Raw genomic sequence first — 25986 nt, forward strand, 5'->3', positions numbered from 1 at the left:
TGTATTTGTGGAGGCCGAACAAAAGCATGACACATTTCTCTGTTTCTATAAACTGGAGTCAAACACAAACATGAAGAGTTTCACTGACAGACTCCAAAATGCCCCCACAGTGGATCAATGGGAAATCCTACAGTGTGGCCAGAGACTCTTAATGGCTCCAACATCAACACATCCACAATGTTGGATCCAGTTCTGCCTCACAGAGTTACTAAGACACACCCTCTGCCAGCATCACAACAGCTCCACCTGCTTCACCTGCCTCCTCAGCATCTGTACACCTGAAGAGAAAAGAAAGGCTCCAACAGCTCAAATCTACAAAGGATTCATGAAGTTTCATCCAACAATAACATGTTTGCCTTCCACACTTCTGTTATTCATGATCACAGACACAAAGAACTTGTGCAGCCCTGATATATGAGTGTGTTTGCCCAAAGACTGAAACAGCATCAACATGACAGCTGTAAGAAATCTTCTCTCAGCCTTGTTTGGCAGAAGATCCCTGCAACAAAGATTGTAGCTGAAAGATGACGTGTGTAAAGTTTGCTCTGTGGGAGGGTCGAGGCTGTTTTTAGACCTTTGATAGTTTCCAATCCAGTTCTGACAGACAGGAATAAAAACAACATCATTAAGATCAGATCATGGAGCTGTTTGCTGCCTTGTTTCTATCTTCACATTACAAGACTTTACTACAATAAAGATGCTGACATGTATCTGTAGCAGCAACATCATTGAATCTAGAACAACTGGAGCCAAACCAGTGGCTCTGCTGGGATCACTGGTGAGCCAACACTTCCTTGTTGATGCAGATTTCAGGGCTTCCTTTTGCTCCTCCGTTATAACTGTTCTCTCTTCTCAACACATGATGACACAAAGGAATCAGCAGTGACAAAGATGATGCTGAAGAGAAGCACACACTTCACACATATAACAGACCAGTGCAGTTACACACACCTCTGCTCGACATCAGGCCTCAAACAAAGACACAAAACACTAACTTGACTCTAAACAGAAGAAACGAGCAGCTGTTTCTGTTCTGTGCTTATTTATATTTGACACACATGCTTCTCTTTGTGCAAACACACATTGCACTATAAGGGTAACCTCGCACACAATGATTGGACAGCACAGTGATGATGCTGGGAGATCCTATACGCAGCAACACAGAAACACTGAGAACTTTAAACAATGATGGAAAGTGTTATAAATGACTTGTTGGCCTCTGATCTGTCACAAACAGCTGAAACGTGTCTCTCATGAGTCACATGAAGGTTTTTGACAGAAAGGACAAAAAGTAGCTGCAGTCAGTTTGTGTCATTTTTATATTTATTCATCTGGGAGAAAAATCTGAGGGACATTAAAATGTGTTTTCAACAGAGACAAGAACATGAATATAACAGAACAGGTAAATGAACATGTTTCAAGTAAACAGCTGGACTGATCAGGTCCAAACACAGAGTGATAAACTTGTCAAACAGCTGTCATATCTTTATATAGAAGCTCTTTATAAATGCTGCTCACTGCAGTCTGTTTACTAATAATGTCAAAGTGTTAGAAACACAGAAACATCAGAATGGTCTTTGTTCACAGAAACCTGTCTGGGATCCTTTGTTGTTCTTTTGATGCAGAGTTACATTATAAATATAAAGAGTTATTTCAGAGTCTCATCAGTTTTCCTGCATGTCTTTATTTAACACATCAGCAGGGCTGAAGCTCTCATGTTAAACACACACTGATCTATGGACACGTTCATGTGTTTCTAACAGAACCAGGCTGTTATCAGCCTGCACTAACATTATGTCACACACACTGAATGTAACAGTGACAGTTTACATCATCACACAATCAGCTGTGATTGTTTCACTGTCATCAAACGAGTCAACAGGAAGTAGAATCAATAGAAACCAATCATTTACTGACAGCATGTCTGATGGAAATAAGTGCAGATTATGTATGAAGTCTAACTGCACACAGTAACTGTGTTACAATAAGGACTTAACAGCGCCCTCTGCTGGAGTGTTTCAGTACTGCGTTAACTAGAATACACCACCTCCTCCTCACACCACCTGCTACAGCTCTACTCTTCTATGACTACAGTCATCCACAGCACTGATGTGAGGTCACATGGTTCATATGTAAGGAGCACAGCTGACCTCAGGTCAGTTTAATGACTGTGAGCAGCAGCTGTGTTATTGTCACTGTGACAGGGAGACACTCTCAGACACAGCGCTCATGTCAGCTTGTTCTCATGCAGGAGGATCAGGAGCTCCATGTTTGTCTTTCTGTTTGAATCATGATGTGTTTGTGCCATCAGAGTCTGTCATGAGTACTCAGGGTTTCACAGCAGCTCTTCTGGATGCTGACGAGGACTCCAACCTCATGTTTCACCTCTCTGAGCTTCTGATGTCTGTGAACACTCGTGTTTCTTCTCTGGGCTCATCTGGACAAAAACACCTTTCTGTGTTTGGCTGCAGCCTCATTCTGACTGACAGGAAGTGTGTTATCCATGAGCTGCACTTCTGTGAGGAAGTTTCCTGCTGTGTTTCCTGTCTGTGGACAAACACGAGTGTTCCAGCTGAGGACTTGGTTCCTTCCACCTGTCCATACAGGACATCACGCTGTCTGCAGCTCTGTAAATGCAGCTCCAGGTCCTTCCACGTGCTGCTCTGTATTTGTGCAGTTTGTAGTGTGTCCTGGGAAACGTAGCACACATGGTGTTCTTCTGCTGTTTCCTCCTTTCACTGAGTGTGAAACACTGACGCTGTGCTGTTGTTCACAGAGGGGAGCTGATTCTAGCTGCAGCTGGACTCTGTCATCTAACTGAATGTGTTGGTGCTGATCACGGGGCTCTGAGGGGGGAGCAGCAGGAGGACTCTGGATGCTGACGTCAGTGTATCTGTGGAAGCTCCCACAGCGTGTCTGTCATTCAATATTGTGCTGTATATTGTATCTATACAAAGATGAACAGACTGTGTGTTCACTGGTCTCTGTGCTGCAGCTCTGATGTCATCATCACTCCCTCCTCCACCCTCAGCAGTCCCAGCATGCTGCTGTGGTGCACCCCACCCTCACTCTACACCTGAGCCACAGACCACACCCTCCACCTCAATATACACCACAGTTTTCTCTGCTGTGGAAATGAGATCAGGAGGAAATCATCATTATTATTATTTAATAAACGCTCACATTAATGTGGGCTTATTTGTTTCATATTAGAAACATTAGTTGAGTGTTTTTAGTATAAAATGGTCAAAGTCCCTCTTTTTGCTCCTCCCCTCACCTGTGGATGGACGGTGCTGTTACCGTGGTGACAGCTTGGATGTGTTTCAGTCCTGCCTGGTTATCACTGCAGGAATCTTTCACATTTATTACAGGTAATAACTCTGATTTTTCTGTGTATCATGAACCAAATGTATCCTGATACACACAGAGATGGATGAGCAGAGGTCACATGATGAAAGAACAAACATGGAGTCTTTGATTTATTTAGATATTTATTGATGAATGCAAACAAACCCGACACTGAACCATCGTCCAGCAGAACAAACCTGATCACATGACCTGCTGACCCAAACAGTGCAAAGCTCCATGGCAACAACAACAAACAGCCTCACATATGTTAACAGAGGCTGTTAGAAGCACAGAGTCTTTACAGTCTTTCTCCTGTTTGGACACAGATCTCTGCACATCTTCATCACAGTTACTCACAGACGTGCAGAGTGTGTGGATATCAAAGCTAAGTTTCCACCATGTTTGTAGTCTGTACTGGGACTCATGGAGCATCTCTCTATGAGCACTCAGTGCGTCCCAGTTTAACCAGCAGCCTTCACACCACACATCACACAGACATGGAAACTTCAAACTTCAGACTGAAGACACCATCAGAAATAAACAGATTGTGATGAAGATGAAGAACTGGAACAGTTTGCTCTGGTTTCTTCTGTTCCTGTCAGAAATAAGAGTCTGGCAGCACTTTGCTCTCCTTCCACATGTTTAAGGAGGAAGTGAAGAAGAGCGAGTGAGTCGTCTTCCTCTGTGGGCCCAACATCAGGCAGCAGCCACGTATTTTTAAAAACCCAGCACACTGCTTCAGAAACACTGAGTCCAGGTGACCAGAGTCATGTGATCAGTGAGGTCTTCACTCAGGACGTCACAGCTTCAGGACCTGATTCAGAGGTTTATGAGGACGTGGATCAGTGGTGCTGATGTTGTGTGAGAGCTGGTGAACCATGGGGAACATAAATAACAACCAGGCCATCAGCAGTTCTACCCCCAGCTCTAACACCTACATAATACACTATACATATAGTTATTGTTAAGGTTCAAATATTGAGGAAGGAGAGTACAAACAACCAGGTCCAGAAGAGCTTGGTCAAACAATTGATTTTAATGAACACAGGCGTGGGGGGACCAGCGCCGTACGCAGACAGCGCTGATCTCCGACTAATCAAAGCATAAACAGATATTTTATACCATCGGGGTTTGGATTTAATGACGCCCCTTCAACGTCACACAGATACATACATACATACGTCAAATCAAAACCACAATGACTTTTAACACAGTTTGAAAAGAACATTATCTCTATCTTCATGGCAGATGTTTCCTGTCAACCTTTTGACTGCCGCTTCTCCAAAACCACAGACCATGCTCTGCAGTAAGATACCACTTCTGCACGCCCGCAGTTGCAAGCAAACATGATTAACCTCTCACCTATAACTGAATGTATCTACTATGTGTGTGTGTGTGTGTCACGACCTCACTTGGCACTCTGTGTCACCTCTCACCTACTAACGCTCGCAGTCAAACAGAGGCCACTCTCAAATGTGTCAGCAGTTTACTAAAACTATATATGTAGTATATTGAATAAATGTTTTAATCAAGAACCTCTACTAGAAGCTTAATAAAAGAATATAAAAGTATAAAAGATAATAATGAACAACCTGGTTATTCAAATAGCATCATCCAAACAGCTCCTCAGAATAAGCTGCACTTACACTCTGCTTTTAGTTTCACTTTTGCAAAAGCACGCTCTGCAAACCTGCAGTTTCCTGTCAAGACTTTGCACAGAGTGGACTCAGAATCAACAGAATCAGCCCATACACACTTAAGATTATAACAAGCATTCAAAAGCATTTAAGATCATAGATTCAACTCAACAGTTTAAAGTGGTTATAACTGCACCTGTAGTAAAGGCTAATTGGGTACCAAAATGTTTAAACATCTGAATGCAATATCAATGCTGTAGATTATATTATTAATGCAATGGTAATGATGATGATTATTAACAGTAGCAACAAAATAATTTCCCTGATCTCCACATTATACAGGTTATAGTATGTTATATATAAACGTAGCTGAAGCAGTTTCATTTGTAGCTTCACGCTGCACTTCATATGTTTGTCCACCAGATGGCAGCACAGAGGCCTGTGTTGGAAAGCTTTGAGTAATGAAGCGTTTTCAATCCAAGCTTCAGAAAGCTTCATGTGGTCATCAAGGAAGCAACCAGGAAATATCTGCTGTGTGTAAAAACAGCAACACAAGAATCCAGGATGAAGACAAGAAACTCAAAGCTCACAAAACAGGTGGAGCTAATTTTGTGACGTGTTTCTGTAAAAACACCACAGAAGTGAATCATCAAAGTTTCCATGTGAGCTGATGATGCTGCTGCAGAGTTTCTGTGAACCTCCTGTGACCCCGCCTCCTCATACAGAGACATCTGATTGGTCTTCAAACTGCATCACGTGGACACATGTGATTGTGTGTTGTAGTATTGATCCCAATGCTGGTATCAGTCCTGGATCAATAACACTGGATGGATGCGTTCAGCATGGAGCCCCTGAGCTGTGTTACAGACAAACATGGAAACTGACAGGTCTGTGTCATTCACAGTCTGTAACACTTCTAAACAACAGAGGCTGACCCAAGTGCCTCAGAGCCAGGCACGCTCACATCACAGCTCTCTAAATAAGCCAGTTTCAAAATAAGAGCTGAAAGCTGTGTTTGCTTGTGTTAGCTTATTATTGTGGAGACTAACATTCAGTGATCATGTGTTCAGACTCATAATGATTACTCACCCCCACTGAAGATCTCAGTCACTGTGAAACATAGAAAGCTGCTTGTGTGGCCTCTGCCTCACATGTAGATACAGCTACAGGTTTCTCTGTCAGTCAGACTGAAACAGTGTCCTGATGCTGCATCATTCAGCTCTGTGCCCCAGTCAGCATCACTGGGAGCTACCAGTGTTTCTGCCCTTTTCCTTTAACACTACACTCAGCACAGGCTCAGCTGGTATCCAGTGTTGGACTTTGGCTTCAGCTGCTGTGATAGATCCTCTAACATAGATCAGCTCTGCTACATGTTGTTAGATAAGTGCAGCTGCTGTCATGTCCTGACGTTTCTCTGGCTCAGCAGCTTCTCCATCAGAGGTTCACATGGAGCTGATCCAGTATCTCCAGTAACTGTGTTCTGTGCCTCACTGGTTCATCCTTCTGTCTGTGTGACGTCAGTCAGATGTTGAAGTTAAACTCTGTAATCTTCACTGTGTCACAGAGTTCAGTGAGTCCCGTTATTCACAGTATCAATCAGATCATCAGAGAACAGCTGATCAGCAATCAGTGGTGCCAACAGCGCCTCCTGTGGTGAGAGGATGCAATAATGCAATGTAGCATTTTTCCACTCAACACTTGCAGTCATGGAAACTGTCTGTTGGATCTGTGTGACGTTGCTTTCTTGGTTAGAGTTCCTCACAAATGTCCAGATGATTCTTCTAATGAGGCGTCGACCATGTTTTCAGTTCTTTGGAAGAAAACGTCGCCCTTTGCCATCCTTACTTTTCTTTGACTTCTTCAAATGCAGCTGAACTCCAGCTGGTATTTTCTTGGACTTTGCAGCTGTTTCTGGTCATCAGTTCATTCCTGCAAACCTCTGAAGCTGAACAACAATGATGCTGCATTGCTGGCTGATCCCAAAAGGTTGATTCTGTTCATCTGGACGTTTTCAGAAACGTTTGTGTGATACCCACTAATGTGTGATCACATTTATGTGAATTAATTTAAGTAATTTCACTTTCAATGTAAGTGATATTTCCATTTGGGAATGCCCTAAATAACTACAGTAATTTTAACAGGAAACTTGGTAACTACCCTGGGATATTTGTAGCGGACGCTCCATTTTTGTACCAGTAGGTGGCAGTGTAAGACCATGGTTTGGCCTGTTGTTAGCAGTCTGAAGCGCATGCTCCGCGCTGTTTTCTCATAATGGCGGAGTATTCAGGAAACGGCAAGCCACGTCTCCCTGTCTGATCATTTCTTTCCTGTTTACAGGTTCGTATCATGCCCGAAATAGAATATAATAGCAAGCACATCGATTATATAGCATAGATTAACCATTACAGTTAGAAAGTGAAAGCGTACAACATTGTGAAATACAGTAAATTAGACTTTTGCAAGTATTTGTTTACGGCTTTAGCAGCATGCTAAGGTTAGCATGTTAGTTTGGGTCGCACACCTCCTATGCTCTGTGATGTTAGTGATCGGCTCCACCGTTATTCTGTATTGTTTTAGTATCTTGTTTCTGCCATAAAGTGTTTCCGTGAATTCAGTGCACATGTCAAGATGGTGCTGATTACACCATTCTTTCAAGCTATTTGAGATTTATAGATTTGTCCTGTTGGAATTCATTTTGAACCAAGTCTTACAAGAAAATTGGTCATGTTTATTAGATTTGGAATGTGTTAATTCCCTTTAGTCTAGATTGTAACAGTTGGTAACACATATGGAGAATGTGTGTGTGAGCTATGTTAAGAATAAGTAAATACACAGTTGTAATACTGTAAAAGTAATGAAAGGAGTGCATAATTGTGAATTTGAATAAATAATGGCGGAGTATTCAGGAAACGGCAAGCCACGTCTCCCTGTCTGATCATTTCTTTCCTGTTTACAGGACACATATATAGCTGTCTACAGGTGCTGCCACCCGGTACCTGTAACAGTTTTCTGGGGGCTCGTCCGGGATCAGTCCTGCCTTTGAGGCTGGGAGCTGATCCAGTAATACCGGTACTTTGGGCCAAGAGTGGCAAGAAAACACCAACAACTCCAGTCTGCTGGTTGTTACCTACACCTCCTGCTGCTGCCTGTTGGAGAATAGATTCTACTGATTGTGCAGGAAATGCATTGGCCATGTGTCACAACTAGCGCAATGGACAAGAAGTAAGGAAAAAGACAAATAAGGACTGCTTGGTGCTGCTTGGTGCTCGGACCATCGCCCATCAAGGCAAAAACTGTACGAAAGCTGACATTGTGTGACCCACTGCAAGGGATAGGGAAGCAACCATGGCGGATGGTGAGAGGAGGAGCTTGATGTGGGCCATCAAGAAAGACCTTCTCACCCTCTCTGCTGATGAACTGTTCCAGATTGCCAAGTCTCTGGGTCCAGTGCCAGGAGTGGATCAGTCTTGCCTTAAGTCAGGGGATGAAGACAGCTGCTTCGAGTACATCAGTGGTTTCATGTGCAGTAAGGCTTTATTAGAGTCAGAAGATCAGGGCATGTCACACTTATTGTCACTGAAAGATGTTGTTGATGCTGTTACCCAGGGTCATGTTTCTGATTTACAGATACAGGCTGCCACTGGTAATGATTCATGTGATCTATGTCCAAATGCTCAGCCTCATGATGTCAGTGTTGAAGTGAGTCCAACTAATGCCATGTTTTTAGAAGATGGTCATAATAGTGGTACAGAAGTAACTGACAGTGTGACCCAGAATACCAGCTCTACTGCTGTTTCCCAACGTGATATAGAACTACAAAAAATACTCTTCAGTTACGAAGAGCTCTCTAAGAAAATTAAGCAGTACATGCCCACATCAGGTTCTCAACTCACCTCTCAGACACCATTACAGGCTCATTGTAGAAGCACACCACACAATGACAGCTTAGTTGAAACTCAAGCACCCATGAGACATGACAAGGTGGTGCCCCTAAGAGACTTGCCTTACCTCCATCGCAGGGAGTTTAAGATTCACGGGGGCCAGATTGGAGACCAGGGATCAGACATCAGTTATAACAGCATCTGCCGCCAGATTGAAGAGGGTCTCAAAGAACAGTTTAATGATGCCGAAATTGTGAGGGCTGTCATGAGAGTTATCAAACCTGGTAATTTCAAAGACATGCTAATGAACAAGGATGAACTGACAGTAGAGGAGCTTAAAGACTTCCTCCATTCTCACCTTGGTGAGCAAAACAACACAGAACTCTTCCAGGAACTCATGTGCACCAAACAAAGTGACAGTGAGACACCACAACAGTTTCTGTATCGAGTCATAGGTCTCAAACAAAAGATCTTGCTCACCTCGAAGCATACCAACTCAGATGTAAAGTACTCAGCCAGTACAGTTCAGGATGTATTTCTTCATACTGTGTATCAAGGACTGGGCCACAAACATAGTGACATTCGTGAGAGTTAAAGCCACTCCTTGCAGATGCCAATGTCACAGATGAGGCTATCCTTAAGCAAATGAAGAAAGTAATGACTGATGAAAGTGAAAGACAGCGTCGTCTAGGATCAGTCACCCGTCAGAGAAACACCAATGTGCACAGCACACAAGTTGAGATTAACGGTACGCAGTGTCCTATATTGAAAGAGGAAAATGCAGGAAAAAGACCTAAGGTGGATATGATCCAGCAGCTGTCAGAGAAAGTGGAAAAACTTGCAAGCATTGTTGAACAAATGACACAGTCACTACAAATAACAGCTGAACAGAGCAGCCAGTACAAGAAAATCAAAACCGATCACCACAGAGAAAGAAAGTATTGCTGTGAAAAGTGCATAGAACAAGACCGCCCCGACTGTCCCCACTGTTTTCACTGTGGTGAGGAAGGCCACCGCGCAGTTGGCTGCATGAAGAAAACAATACGTCAGGGAAACGGGAGCCGGTCCCTGTCACGGGACAAACAGTGACCGTGTCCCACTCTCCGTCCCAATCTGACCTATGTAGTACTAGTGAGATTGTTGCTGTAATTTTGGCAAAATGTGACGCTGACACCAAACATAATGTAGTGCCAACCCAGAGACAGAATAACCGAGAAAATAAATCTGCTATACTTCTTGGCAGTTCACCCAACAGTAAAAGTGAAAAATTAGCCAAACTAATTGGAAAAAAAGCTCTCACCCACTGTCATCTAAATGGTTTAGCGGTTAGTGCTTTGTTGGACGCGGGAGCTCAAGTGAGCATGATTGACAGAGAGTGGAAAAATAAATATCTACCAGATACACCTGTAAGGTCACTTGATGAAGTCATTGATAATGAAGAAGAGTTAAAAGTCTGTGCTGTGAATGGTGACACTCTCCCATTTGATGGCTGGGTGCCAATCACAGGTAATTTGAGAGGGAATGAAGACCCTAATTTTTCAATAACTGTGCCTTTTCTTGTAAGCAGTTTTGTTTTGGAGAGACCGCTGCTGGGTTTCAATGTGATGGAGGAACTTGTGCAGGAACAACCAGGACGGTTCATGCCAACTCTCGTCACCCTGCTTTGCAATGCCATGTCAATACCAACAGAAAAGGCAGAGCTCCTGGTAAACCTCATCAAGGCTGATGAAGCCCCTGCACAATGTGGACGTCTGCGGACTGGCAGGTATGACACCCTCATTCCAGCGGGTCAGGTGATTTGGGTTAAGTGTCCAGTCTCACCTGCCATGAACCTGTCCGAATCTGTTTTCCTCTTTGAGCCTGATGATAACAACACACAGCTTGCTGAGCTAGATGTCTGTGAAGGACTGCTTGAAGTGCAAAGCACCAAGAGGCCCTTTGTAGAGGTACCTGTGGGTAACAACACAAAACATAACATCACACTACCAAGGAAAACAGCCCTTGGCAGTATTCATTCTGTTGAGAAGGTGATTACAATGGACTCACTAGGAGAATCTAAGCCCACAGTGACAGCCAATAGTGCCACCTCTACATCTACTCATACCAACTTACCCCTATGGCAGCCTCCTGTCAACATCAGCCATCTTAATGAGGAACAACAGGCAAAAGTTAACAAAATGCTTTGCGAGGAAGCTGGGGCTTTTGCTCGTGACAGTAGTGATATAGGATGCATACCCAGTTTGCAAATGGCAATCAACTTGAAAGATGATATCCCTGTTCAGAAAACCTACTCATCCATCCCTAAGCCACTTTTTAAAGAGGTTAAAGAGTACATACAAGAACTTTTGGTAAAAGGCTGGATAGTAAAGTCTCAGTCCCCGTACGCCGCCCCAGTCGTCTGTGTCAGAAAGAAAGATGGCAGTTTACGCTTATGCATAGACTATCGCCTTCTGAATAAAAAGACTGTTCCCGATCGACACCCACTGCCCAGGATACAGGATCTGATTGATACTCTGGGTGGGTACTCGTGGTTTAGCATCTTAGACCAAGGAAAAGCTTACCACCAGGGTTTTGTAGCTGAGGGCTCTCGCCACCTCACTGCCTTCATAACACCATGGGGTCTTTATGAATGGGTTCGCATCCCATTTGGTCTCACAAATGCCCCAGCTGCTTTTCAGCGGAGCATGGAAGAGATGCTTGGCTCTCTTAGAGATGAATGTTGCATCCCATACCTCGACGATGTACTTTGCTATGCAAAAACATTTGACGACCATGTTGAGACCCTCCGCAAGGTTCTCCAGGCACTCCAAGAACATGGAGTAAAATTGAGGCCGGAGAAATGTGACCTCTTCAAACAAGAAGTCAGATACGTGGGTCGGCTTGTGTCTGCTGAAGGAGTCAAAATAGACCCGGCAGACCTGGAGGCTGTCAAAACCCTGACAACTAAGACACCCCAAACAGTTGGTGATGTGAGGAAGCTGGCAGGCTTTCTAAGCTACTACCGCTCGTATATCCAGGATTTTTCCCGGATAGCTAAACCAATCTATGAACTCCTTCAGACCAAGCCAGGCAAAACTCAGTGTCCAAAATCTGTGAGAAACAGCAAACACTCACAGCTGTCCTCTCGAGAGCACGTTGAGTGGACCCTGAAACACCAGAGAGCGTTAGAACAGTTGGTAACCCTCCTCACCAACCCCCCTGTTCTGACATATCCCGATTTTAGCCTGCCTTTCACATTGCATACAGATGCATCTGACCAGGGCTTAGGAGCTGTCCTGTATCAGCGTCAACATGGGAAACTGAGAGTAATTGGCTATGGATCTAGGACTCTGACACAAGCAGAACGCAACTACCACCTGCATAGTGGAAAATTAGAGTTCCTTGCGTTGAAATGGGCTGTATGTGAAAAATTCCGTGACTACCTGTACTATGCCCCACACTTCACAGCTTATACAGATAACAACCCCCTAACCTATGTAATGAGTACCGCAAAGTTAAACGCTGTGGGACATAGGTGGGTTGGAGAGCTCTCAGATTTCCGGTTCGACATCAGATACAGGCCAGGAAAGTCAAATGTAGACGCAGACACTCTTTCTCGTCTCCCCTTGGATATAGAGAAATATGAAACTGCTTGTACAGAGGGATTTCCAGATGAGGCAGTGCAGGCAGTCTGGGATGGAAGCCAGGTGGCCAGACAGAAAGATGTTGCTTGGGTAGCCATGCTCAATATCTCTTCTCTGGACCCCCATCAGCAGCCTCATATCAACTCGCTGAGCATCAGCCATGATGATCTGGTTAAAGCTCAAAGAGAGGATCCAGCCGTTGGCCAAATCTTCAAGCTGAAACTAGATGGAGCAAAACTGACAGATGAAATACGCAAGATGGTAAGAGGAACTGCCCATAAACTCCTCCATGAGTGGGGTAAGTTACATCTTGAAAATGACCTCTTGTATAGATGTACCAGTGACAGAAGACAATTAGTGCTTCCTGCCAAGTACAGGACTTTAGCATTAAGACATTTACATGACACGATGGGTCATGTTGGGACAGATCGAGTGCTACATCTCGCAAGGGACAGATTCTATTGGCCCTTTATGGCTAAGGACATTGAAGCCTATGTGACCCAGAAGTGTCCCTGTATCATGTCCAAGAAACCAGTAACACACGTCAGGGCTCCCATGGGTAGTATAAGATCGGACTACCCTTTAGAACTGGTGTGTATTGACTTTTTGCATTTGGAAGCCAGCCGTGGAGGGTATGAGTATATTCTAGTGGTAATTGACCATTTCACTAGATTTGCTCAAGCATACCCCACGAGGAACAAGAGTGGGAAAACAGCTGCTGAACGGATTTTCCAGGATTTCATACCCAGATTTGGATACCCATCCAAACTACAGCACGACCAGGGTCGTGAATTTGAGAATGAACTGTTCAGGACACTACAGAAATTATCTGGTGTCGGACATTCCAGAACATCACCTTACCATCCTCAAAGTAATCCTTCAGAACGTCTCAACAGGACAATACTCCAGATGTTGAGAACATTAACAGAAAAGGAAAAAGTACAGTGGAAAGACCACCTCCCAGATCTTGTACATGCGTACAACTGTACTCGACATGAGTCCACCGGCTACTCACCATTCTATCTCCTCTATGGACGACACCCGCATCTACCAGTTGATCTGCTGTTTGGATTGAACGGGGAGAATGAAACATACTCACCTACAGGATACGCCAAGAAATGGGCCGAAAGAATGTCGGAAGCTTATAGGATTGCTAGTGAAAATAGCAAGAAGTCTAGTGCAAGAGGTAAAATAACATATGATAAAAAGGCAAAAGGAGTCATGCTTCAGCCAGGAGACAGAGTTCTGGTCAGAAACCTCAGTGAGCGGGGAGGACCTGGCAAGTTGAGATCATATTGGGAGAGGACTATTTATATAGTAAAAGAGCAGCTAGCAGATAGCCCAGTTTACGTAGTCCACCCTGAAGCTGGAGACCCAAAAAGAACCCGAACATTGCATCGCAATCTGCTGTTACTTGTAAATGACTTACCTGTTCAAGTCACTCCCCCCCTGGCAAAGCCTGCGATTGGAAAGACAACACGCAACAGACGAAGGATGGAAAGATCTGCAGATGCACAAAGACAAACAGGCATGTGGGATAACTCTGACAGCAGTTCTGAGAGTGATTGCTCGGGGTACTGGCTAAGAGCACCTGTTGAAAGGACTGTGAGAAGGAACCTGGATCATGAGCAACACCCTGCATCTCAGTCATACCAGACCAAAGAACCTATTAGAGTGACAACAAACACAAAAAATGGACATTCACCTATGCAGACGATGGAAGACATACTGACTATGCCTGAGCATTCACCATCTGTCAGCATTGAACAATTCGAAGAGGAAACTGGGAGAGAACGCTCACACCTGCCATGTTCTCTGAGAGAGGAGATGGAAGAAATGCAAGTGGGTAGTGACAACCTATCTGAACCCAGAGGGTCTGGTGAGGAGTGTGAAACTCATTCACAGTCTAACGTACAGGTTCAACCACCGGGACATACTTGTACGGACATTAGACGATCTACCCGTCACAGGAAGCCACGACAGTTTCTGACTTATGAATCACTGGGTAAACCCTCAGTGCAGTCACATGCGGCAGTTAATCTAGTTGGGGAACGCACAGCACCACAGTTACCTGCCACAACCATACCATCATACACTGTATTTCCATACCCACCATTGGCAATTGTGCCGCCCGTGTGTATGTCACAGTCACCAATGTACTGCACCCCAATACCATACTCACCATACCAGTATCACGCATCACTGACCCCATCTGCATACACACCACCCCCCACCTGACTGCTTGTTTCATAACTAGTTCTTGGACTGATAAGAGTTAATAAGAATTTGAGAAGCAAAAGTTAAAAATGTCATGATTGTGTGAATGTTGGGAGCCATTTTATTTTTGTCAGGGAGTGTGTGATACCCACTAATGTGTGATCACATTTATGTGAATTAATTTAAGTAATTTCACTTTCAATGTAAGTGATATTTCCATTTGGGAATGCCCTAAATAACTACAGTAATTTTAACAGGAAACTTGGTAACTACCCTGGGATATTTGTAGCGGACGCTCCATTTTTGTACCAGTAGGTGGCAGTGTGAGACCATGGTTTGGCCTGTTGTTAGCAGTCTGAAGCGCATGCTCCGCGCTGTTTTCTCATAATGGCGGAGTATTCAGGAAACGGCAAGCCACGTCTCCCTGTCTGATCATTTCTTTCCTGTTTACAGGTTCGTATCATGCCCGAAATAGAATATAATAGCAAGCACATCGATTATATAGCATAGATTAACCATTACAGTTAGAAAGTGAAAGCGTACAACATTGTGAAATACAGTAAATTAGACTTTTGCAAGTATTTGTTTACGGCTTTAGCAGCATGCTAAGGTTAGCATGTTAGTTTGGGTCGCACACCTCCTATGCTCTGTGATGTTAGTGATCGGCTCCACTATTATTCTGTATTGTTTTAGTATCTTGTTTCTGCCATAAAGTGTTTCCGTGAATTCAGTGCACATGTCAAGATGGTGCTGATTACACCATTCTTTCAAGCTATTTGAGATTTATAGATTTGTCCTGTTGGAATTCATTTTGAACCAAGTCTTACAAGAAAATTGGTCATGTTTATTAGATTTGGAATGTGTTAATTCCCTTTAGTCTAGATTGTAACAGTTGGTAACAAATATGGAGAATGTGTGTGTGAGCTATGTTAAGAATAAGTAAATACACAGTTGTAATACTGTAAAAGTAATGAAAGGAGTGCATAATTGTGAATTTGAATAAATAATGGCGGAGTATTCAGGAAACGGCAAGCCACGTCTCCCTGTCTGATCATTTCTTTCCTGTTTACAGGACACATATATAGCTGTCTACAGGTGCTGCCACCCGGTACCTGTAACATTTGCTCACTGATCAGGTGACTTCTTCAGTCTCAGCTGACTGCAGCTTTACAACCTTACAAACAGCACATTTGCACAATGACTGAAAGCAGCAGCACCTGATATATATGATACTAATATAATACATATACATATATAATCCATACTAATGATGAAGGAACTGAGCTCACAGTCCATTGTTCATTCAGTGAACTACTCAGTTTATTTTGGGCCTCAGAAATGCTCACTCTGTTTGTACATCACTGTCAGCAATAGACTCATTCTGCTGTGTGGACAGGAACACATGTGACATCACTTCCTGTTTGTTTGTGACTGAAGAGGAAGAAGTTTACAAGGAATCATTTAGAAGAGTTTCAAACATCAACTGATTGAATCCATGAATCTGAAAACGTGTTTGTGAGTGAAAGAGACAGACATGTACAGACTGAACTATCTGTTCAACAGTCAGAGTGTTTCTGTAACAGGAGACACTCTTTACACTCCACTCAGCACAGGGACACTGAAGAACCAGACCAGACACTAAACCCAGGATAAAGAGTTTGAGTGAATGTGGTGTTGAAGGTGTGGAGGTGGATCAGAGTGTCAGAGGAGACTCTGTAGAAGGACAGAGTGCCAGCAGGACAGTCCACATACACTGCTGCTCTGTTAGAGACAGAGGAGGAGGAGGAGGAGGAGGAGATGGATGTTTTTATTTTATTGTGCCTGACATAACGAGGACCATCATCAGAGCAGATCAGACTCCAGGACTGATCATTCCATCCAAACAAACAGTCACTGCCTCCTTTCCTTCTGATGCTTCTGTAACTCCCTGATATAAAAACGTCTCCTCTCCACTCGACCTCCCAGTAACAGCGACCAGTCAGACCATTTCTACACAGCAGCTGATAAACATCAAATCTGTCTGGATGATCAGGATATGACTGAACCTCCTCCACATGTGTCACCTTCCTGTTGTTGTCAGACAGTTGGAGCTTTGTGTTCACTGTGTTTGTGTCGATTGTGAGTTGACAGGAATCTGATGGAGAGAACAAACACAATCCAGCTGCAGTTATTGATCCATCATCTGTTCATTGATTGACACTTTGATGATGACTCCTGACATGATGAAGATGGTTGAATGTGTGCTGCTTTGTTTTCATGAATCCCATTAAAAACACACTTACACTTCCTCAGACCTGGTCTCAACCATCGGACTCCAGCAGGCTCCACCCTGAAAGGAGGAGGGGGGTCAGAGCAGCACAGTCAGCATGCACACATGGACATTACATGGCTCTCACACACACACTGTTACACACTGAGCTCAAAGCTCGGCTCCACTGTTTTATTCAAAGAAATCTACATTTATTTATCAGCACATTTAAAAACAGCTTGAGCCAAAGTGCTGCACAGAGTAGAGAGAAAATAGGAAACATACACAGTAATGACTATAAAGATTGGTCAGGATTGAAAGCTACAGAGTACAAATGTGTTTCCAACCGGCTTTTAAAAATGTCCAGTGTTGGTGACGACCTGATGTGAAGGGCGACTGTTCCAGAGTTTGGCTGCAGCCATCGATAAAGCTCACCTCTGTTTTTACGTCTAGTTCTGGTCAGAAGCTGCTTATCTGCAGACCTGAGGGGTCCACTTGGATTCTTTTGTTAAAGAGAGATAAGATGGAGCCAATCCATTCACAGATTTAAAGACAACCAGATCTGGAAGTGGATTCTACCACGTACTGGTAACCAGTGGAAAAAGCTGGTGATGGGTCGTCTAGCACAGACCCACCGCTGGAACCAGACAATTGATGAGGGAGAGAACTGTGACAGCGCCGTTCCTTCACTTGACCTCAGTCGCTCTCGTCTGCTCCCTCGTAACACTGCTCTTTATTGAGCTTACATGAATATGCACAAGTTCATTATGACGTCTTACACAGGTATGAACAAAGAGTACCAGTCTGTGCATAGTGTGTGTGTGTGTGTGTGTGTGTGTGTGTCTGTGTGTGTGTGTGTGTGTGTGTCCCGCGGGCCAATTGCGGCCCGCAGGACGATAGTTTTTGGCCCCACCTTAATATGAAAATGTAATGTTAGTTTGATAATGTATGACACTTTACAGTGTTGTGGGCGGAGCTGAATTAACCCACCAATCAGGGTGGGATATGGATCTCAGGGGACACCAGCCAAGCTTGATGCAAGCAGGGAAACATTTCTCAATGAGTCAAAGTTCCAGCAGCGTTGCCCTGGAGTGTTTCTTTCTTTCCTGTGCCTGGCTGGCTTCCTCCTTTCTATTGGGCAAACGCCGACATTCGCCCCAGCGCGCTGCGTTCACAACACTTCAAAAAAAGTTGTTTTTTTAAGTTGCTGCCCAGCGGGACATTATACGTATATAGATTTATACACACGTCAGTGGGATTTAAAGTTATTTTTCCACAGAGAGAGATCTCATATTAACTCTCACAGTGATGCGTAGGCGGCGGGATAAAAGAAAAGTCATAAACTCAATGCAGCCCAATTTAGTCTGCAGTCACATAGCGACACCTGTTCATCGGCAACAACAGTCCCCGGTAACCCGGACTAATTATAGGGTCGCACCGTAATTTGTGGCTCCATGTTTTTATTTGCATCACTCCGTTTGCATTGCAGCAAACATGAACATTACATATATTTCAATATAATGTAAAAGCAGTCAAAACAACTAACATCAGAAACAGCTGATGTTATTTGTTATATGTCACGGTGTCATTTCCGCTTCTTTCTCCTGTAACAACAGCCCGGCGCCGTGAGCAGTCGCCTTTTTTGCGCTCGCTATCCCTGCACTTTCTACCATCTGCAAACGCCACGGTGTTCGTGTCGTCATGAAAGACATGAACATCGAGCGTAAAAACAAAGGAGACTGCTACCGGCTTTTTATCTGCCGATCGCCGTGCTACGGTTGCAAGAAAAAGAAGCAGAAATGACGTTCTCTACGCGTTGAGACGTTCCCCGTCCGTCGGCTAAACGCTTGATTGAAACTTCAATGCGACAGTGACACCAAGTAGAATTATAAATGTCACATAGCCCCAAACATGTCTTTTTCAAAGCCTGCGGTGAAGAGAAAGGTTGGTGATGAGCACCGACAATTTCAGGAAAAGTGGGAAATGCAATATTTCTTTGTTGAGCACAGGGGCACCCCGACCTGTCTTATTTGCACAGAGAAGGTTGTGCTGCACAAGGAATACAATTTGAAACGTCATTACACAACTAGACATGCTGAGGTGGATGCAAAATACCAGGGAGACAAGAGAGCGAACCGGGTTGCCAGTCTTAAAACAGATCTACTGAGGCAGCAAGATTCCTCCAAGAAAGCAACCAAAGAGAATAATGCAGCAGTCGGAGCCACGTGGTTAGTGAGATGATTGCTAAAGCAGGGAAGCCATTCACAGAAGGTGGATTTGTCTAAAAGTGCATATTGCAGGCTGCAAATATAGTCTGTCCGGGAAAGAAAGGTCAGTTTAGCAACATCAGCCTTTCTGCCAACACCGCAGCAGATCGCATTTCTGACCTGTCAAGTGACATTTATGACCAACTGTGTGAGAAAGCCAAATGTTTCAGTGTATACTCAGTCGCTCTTGATGAGACCACAGACATCACCGACACTGCCCAGCTCCCAATGTATGTCCGTGGTGTTGATGACAGTTTTGAAGTGATGGAGGAGCTGCTCACAGTAATTCCAATGCATGGCCAGACCACCGCTCAACAGATATTTACAAGCTGTGTGATGCCATTGAGAATGTTGGTTTGCCATGGAAGAGGTTTGTTGGAATAACAACAGATGGAGCGCCATCAATGACAGGGAGGAAAAATGGACTGGTGGCACAAAACAAACTGGAAGAGGAAGGCGTGGAGGAGGCCATTGCTCTGCACTGCATCATCCATCAGCAGGTCCTTTGCAGCAAATGCCTGAAGTTTGACAATGTGATGTCTATTGTTGTGAAATGCATCAACCAAATCAGATCCAGGGGCTTAAAGCACCGAAGGTTCTGAGCTTTTTTAGAGGAAATGGAGTCAGAATATGGAGATGTGCTCGACTTCACTGAGGTACGTTGGCTTAGCAGGGGAAATGTATTAAAGAGACTTTTTGAGTTGAGAGCAGAAGTGAAGCCTTCATGGAGAAGGATGGAGTTAGTGTTCCTGTGCTAACTGATCCCAAATGGCTCATGGACTCAGCTTTTCTTGTTGATATGACACATGAGCTTAATGTACTGAACAAGACGTTACAAGGCCAGGGGCAACTTGTCAGTGCTGCCTATGACAACGTGAGAGCATTCTCCACAAAACTGGCGCTCTGGAAAGCTCAGCTCTCTCAGACAAACCTTTGCCATTTCCCAGCATGCAAGGCACTCGTGGATGCAGGCACACCATTCAGTGCTGACGAGTATGTTGATGTCATTTTGAGGCTACAGGAGGAATTTGATCACAGATTTGCTGACTTCAAGACACACAGAGCCACCTTTCACATTTTTGCGGACCCCTTCTCCTTTGATGTGCAAGATGCCCCTTCTGTGCTTCAAATGGAGCTCATTGAGCTGCAGTGCAACTCTGAACTCAAAGCAAAGTTCAGGGAGGTGAGTGGAAAAGCAGACAAGCTTGGACAATTTTTGAGAGACTTGAGCCCTAGTTTCCCTCGGCTTTCCCGAATGTTCAAGCGGACCATGTGCCTTTTTGGTAGCACATACTTGTGCCAAAAGCTCTTCTCCACTTTGAACTTCAATAAGTCCAAGTACAGGTCCAGACTTACGGATGATCATCTTCAAGACATACTGAGGGTCGCAACTGCTTCCTCCCTCAGGCCAAATCTGGCTCGGCTATGCGAGAGGAAACGCTGCCAGGTCTCTAACAGCAAGGAGTAGGCAAGAGAAGCCATGTTCAGAAGAACAGTTCATTTTCTCCAGTGTTCCATTCATGTTCAGAAGAAGGTTATAGAACTGTTAATACAGACATTTCAATCTAAATACAGCAGATATAGAAGACTGAAAGAAACACATAAGTTCACTGACTAAAAATATCTTATTATTATTTTATTTATGTATTACAGATTGATTTATTTTCTTATTAATTCTTAATTTGTTTATTTATTTTTCATATTTTGTGTTAAAAAATAAAAATAAAGAGATTTGAGAAGATTGGAATTTTTTAACCATGCCTTTCTTGTGGAAAACCTAATGCGGCCCAGCCTCACCCAGACTCTGCCTGCAGCGGCCCCCAGCTAAATTGAGTTTGAGACCCCTGTCCTACACCATAAATCAGTAAGAGAGGGTACGGCCTCTCTCATGGCCCCAAGTGGTGTGTGCATGCCAGAGCACTCTGGAAGGCACACAGAGTCTTTACAGATTACTAAGGATCAATCCTCTATCATCATGCAATCAATTATAAAACTCTAAGCATATATGAGTAAATATTTCTAAGCATAAATGACAATCAACAATATAAACCTTACAGCTGGTTTTAATAACAGAATTCATTTGTTTCCCAAATGAGAAAGAGCTAAAGAGAAACACTCCTAAATCTTTAGTTCTTAACTTTTCCAGTGGGCCAAGGTCAACATTATCTGCTAATGCTAAATAGGTTGCCGTTATTAACTAATGCTAATTTGATGTGAATTAGCATTATGCACTAATGCTAACACTTTTTAACAATGTGAGTAGCTAATGCTAACACTATTTCCCTTAACTTTATAACAATGTGAACGACTAATGCGAACACTCTTTTTCCTAGCATTACAACATCTGAGCTGCTAATGCTAGGTAGGCCACCATTAGGACCTACGTCTAATTTAAGGCAAATATGCATTAGAACCTAATGCTCATATCGTTTTCCTTTGCTTTATAGCAATGTGAGCAGCTACTGCTAAATAGCATTAGCTAATAACAGCAGTCTAATTTAATGCAAGTTAGCATCATTTGCATTATAACAACGTGAGGAGTTAATGCTAAGTATGCTGCCATTAGTGGCTAATTAATAGGGGTGAATAATTATTACAAGCTAATGCTAATATCGTTTTCTGTTCCCTTTTAACAATGTGAGCAGATAGTGGTAGGTAGGCTGAAGCTAGCAGCTAATGCTAAAGCTAAAGATAATTTGATGTGAATTAGCATTACATTAGTGAGGAGTTAATGCTAAGTAGACTGCCATTAGCAGGTAATGCTAATTTTAGGTGAATAGGAATTGGCAGATAATGCTAATACCATATTTTCTTGCTTTAACCCTTTAAAACTGGTCAGAGTGGGCACACTCCGTTTTGCGCAACTATTTTTAAATCCCGGTAGCACTATAACCACGTGAGCTAGCGCAATAATTTTTTTTGCATATGAAACCTGAGTAGTTGTAATTACATCTTATGCCATCAGCTTGTCCTAGGTTACAGTTTCCTTCCACATATGCTTAGGACTCATATTGCACTGCTGGAAATAGTTTATTTTGATGCATATGCTGTTATTTTGCAAATTTGCAGTAATATTTATTTTCGTTTTTCCTGCAGTATATAAAAATTGGTGTATTTCAAAAATAAAACTATGAAGGCACTCAAAGTAAATTTCCTGTGGTGGGAAACTATTTTGTGCAACTTTTTTGTATTTACAGTTTTGAGGGATAAGCCTCTTAAATTTCTCTAACTAGAAATATATGTTAAAAAAACAAACGATTTTCAATTTTTTTGTAGTTTATTGCACTTTTTTGCAATTTATGTAATTACTATGCACTTAATACATACATATTATTAAAATTTAGGCTGTAATGGTTGTATTGATGTATAGCAACTTGAAATGCTCCCAAAAATGGCTCTACAGCATGTAAAAATATAATATAAGCTCTGGCGGACTTGGTTCTATGGTAGGTCTTAAAGGGTTAAATCAATACCAGTAGCTAATCCGATTGTTCAGTCTGACATCAGGTGAAGTCATTTTTATGCATTTAAGAGCTGTGTTGAATTCAACATTACAAACTGAACATTAGAACTATCCTTTCTCCAGGATATTCCTGATTTAACATTTCAATATGATTCATTTTTGTTCTCTACACCTGCCGTCATCACTTCAATTATTCCCACTGTGGATTTGATCATATTGTTTGCCCAGCATCTCTACATTTTCCCATCCATACGACCTGTAGCTCATTAATACTATTAATACTGGAAACTGCTGTTGAAGCGTGATGGTGACACTATCGGGTGAAGAAGTGAATTGCAGTAACAGGACTGGCTGGCTTATGATACACTGGACATTTCCAGCGCTTTGTTTTCTCTGCTCACAGACAACACAGATACACGCATGTATATACAGCCCACGTCCAACTCTGCATGCACTCCTTCTGCTCCATTTCTATAGAGAATAAACAGTTTAACACAATCATTCTCCATTGTTTTCAACTCAACCAGCTGCATTTAATGAAGGAGTTTGAATTTACTTCCTGTCTGCATTCATGTTCTTAACTGTACTCCACACATTCTGAACTGGTGTAGTTCTTCCTAAAGTACTGCAGTATTCCTGCCAGTACATCCTCTTAGTTTTCCTAACTGTTTCCTCTGATGCTCGTCGCTATTCTTTCCTCAATGCAAATTCATGCTAAGCTCCTTCACATCCATCCCTGTTTCTAAACCTGTAATAATTGCTTTAATGTGTCTTTGGCCTAATTATGAGTCTGTCCACATGTTTGTAGTTCCTCACTTGCTTTGGTTTCTTAGCTCTGATTCTCTGAAATTTATCCTTGAAATCATTTACTGGCATCTCTCCCTCTCACTCCCACTATCCCCATAACACCACAGTATTCATCTCCTGGTTTATCCTATGGCCTCTTTGCATTTTCTCCAATCGTCCCTGTTTCTAGAGTCTCGCCCCATCTGCAGGCAGTCCAAGAGAAACTGCCTCTGCCATTTTCTTCTTCTTAATCTTTGATTTTTCTCTTCACTTTCTCCATTCGGTCTTCTTAGACGCACTTTCCAGAAAGCAGCAACATTTTTTGTGCCCCATTTTTCAAATTGTGCATCTTACTTCAGCTTAATGTGTTTACTGTTTTGTTTTTACACAGGTCATGTAAAAGAAATCCTACCAGAGACTCGACAAAGCTGAACTGAAAGACAGCACAGGCAATAAATCAGAGCAGCACAGAACTTAAGCTCATGGTCCATAGAAGCTGGGCTCTACAGGTGTACCAGGACAAGCTTAGTGTAAGTCCCTCGAAAAAGTTTCACTTGTGCTGTTTCGGTGTAAATTACTGGTTTGTTTGAACAATTTCATCAGCTGAACCATAAATACTCGAAAACAATTTCTTTGTGACTCAGTGTGATTTTTCATTTTGTAATATTAGCATGTCAAACTCTACATTCTCTACACAGATGAGAAATGAAGTGTATTTAATAATAAAAGTTATCTCTCAGAGACAAAGTTAGTGTCTCATTCAGGTCTGTATCTGAGTAGCCTCAGACACATGCAGTGCTCATATTTTCTGTTTTGTGTGTCACTCAGACCTCTTCCTGACAGGGGCAGCAATTTCATTTAAAGTCCCATTCACTGATACAGGCTGCTGGAGCTCCAACCAGGAGGGTACACACATGATCCAGGGAAAAAAAATTATATATGGTCTCTTAGATAAATATTAAGAGGTCCTGTGTTTTACTAAAAAATCAAAGTAGTAAAACACAGGACCTTTGGGTTAGATATAAGGTGATTTGACAAATCATGTCTGTTGTAAATGAGTAAGCCATTTATCGACCTGACTCAGGTTTTAAATCATCATCAGAAAAGACTGAATCCTGACCTGAGAATCCCAAGTGTACACTTTGGACTCTCCACTGCAGAAAATAGAAGCTTCAGTCCTGAATCCTGTAGGTTGTTGTTACCCAGATCCAGCTCTGTCAGACGGGAGGACTGGGAGCTCAGGACTGAGGACAGAGCTTCACAGCTTCTGTCTGACAGGTTACAGCCACTCAGTCTGAAGAAAGGATGACAAGAAGACATGAAACACTTGTGTTAAAGTATATTCATGGTGCCATGAGGAGCTACTACATTTACAATATTTCAACACTGTTTCAGGACATGCTGGAATCCTTATTGCCTCATGTTACAAAAGTCAAATGTGGCAGTTTACTGTGATTTGGATGGATTCATTAAAAAAAACAAAACATAAACACTGTTAATTCTTTCCAAATGAAATTGATTAAATTATGTTAATTGATGGAAAAAAAATCGATATTGCTTGATCTGACCTCAGCGTTTCCAGTTTGCAGTATTGACTCTTCATCCCAGCAGACAGAAGCTTCACTCCTGAATCCTGCAGGTTGTTGTTACCCAGGTCCAGCTCTGTCAGATGGGAGGACTGGGAGCTCAGGACTGAGGACAGAGCTTCACAGCTTCTGTCTGACAGGTTACAGCCACTCAGTCTGAAATCAAGGTGGAAGGGAGACAAGATCAACCAAACAAATCAGAGCTTTATTGCTTTTGTTGTTTTTAAGCAGAAATCAGTGAGGTGCTGGTAGATTCTGTTCTTTTGGTTTATTACCCAACAACACACACATACACTAATATTTGTGACTTTTGTAATAGTAGTATTTACAATGCAAAGCAACAGCGATCACAGATTGAAGGGGCCTGAATAAAACTACAATGCAGTGATTTTTAAGATGACCTGTTCTTCCAATTTCCAACAACAGATTTTTCCAACCTTACAGTTAAAAATAATTCTTTATCTCATACTGAATCTTGGTGCACCTCCCCCAGTTTATTAAAATGAAGAGGTACTGAAGTTGCTGTAAGTGATGTGTGATGCCACTGATTTCCTTTCTGATCCAATACAAAGTAAAATTCAGGCTGGTATCTGCGATACTGATGAAAACTATTCCTTCAGAATCAATACAAGACATAAGAAAATATGATGTTTTGTATAACATAAAAAGCCTGAATTTTAAAATATTCAGTTAATAATCAAAAACAGATGTGACTGAAAATAATAAAACTGAGAAACATTTTATGGCCATTGCTACGGGCCATTCGATCCTTTTACAACCATTGCAAGAGCTTGGGTGGCATAGCCGGCAATACGTTGGATAGTAATAAGTCCGGTGGGTGATGGGCTCCACCAGGGCTGCCCTTAGTCACCGATTCTGTTCATAAATTTTATGTTTAAAGGCTGTATCAAAAGCTCATTCAAGTTACAA

The 25986-nt window shown here is 42.7% G+C and overlaps 2 protein-coding genes across 4 annotated transcripts in view; both read right to left on the reverse strand.

Moving 5' to 3' along the window:
- Positions 1-25986, reverse strand: part of LOC146650407 (uncharacterized) — a 183151-nt gene that overhangs the window by 45677 nt on the left and 111488 nt on the right. The window lies entirely within an intron of this gene.
- The window catches only part of LOC146650410 (NLR family CARD domain-containing protein 3-like), a 70148-nt gene continuing 60139 nt past the window's right edge, over positions 15978-25986 (reverse strand). For all 3 annotated transcript variants that reach the window (XM_085385465.1, XM_085385463.1, XM_085385464.1), the window contains 4 exons: positions 25039-25212; positions 24591-24764; positions 16989-17035; positions 15978-16840 (listed from right to left, as the gene is read on the reverse strand). In XM_085385465.1, the coding sequence (XP_085241591.1) occupies positions 16311-16840; positions 16989-17035; positions 24591-24764; positions 25039-25212 (925 nt within the window). In that variant the 3' untranslated portion in view covers positions 15978-16310. The remainder of the gene's footprint in view (positions 16841-16988; positions 17036-24590; positions 24765-25038; positions 25213-25986) is intronic.

This window comes from Rhamphochromis longiceps, linkage group LG16 (genome assembly GCF_057381845.1).
Source record: "Rhamphochromis longiceps isolate RC_006_pf linkage group LG16, R_longiceps_female_GT1.1, whole genome shotgun sequence".
In the NCBI taxonomy this organism is placed as follows: Eukaryota; Metazoa; Chordata; class Actinopteri; order Cichliformes; family Cichlidae; genus Rhamphochromis; species Rhamphochromis longiceps.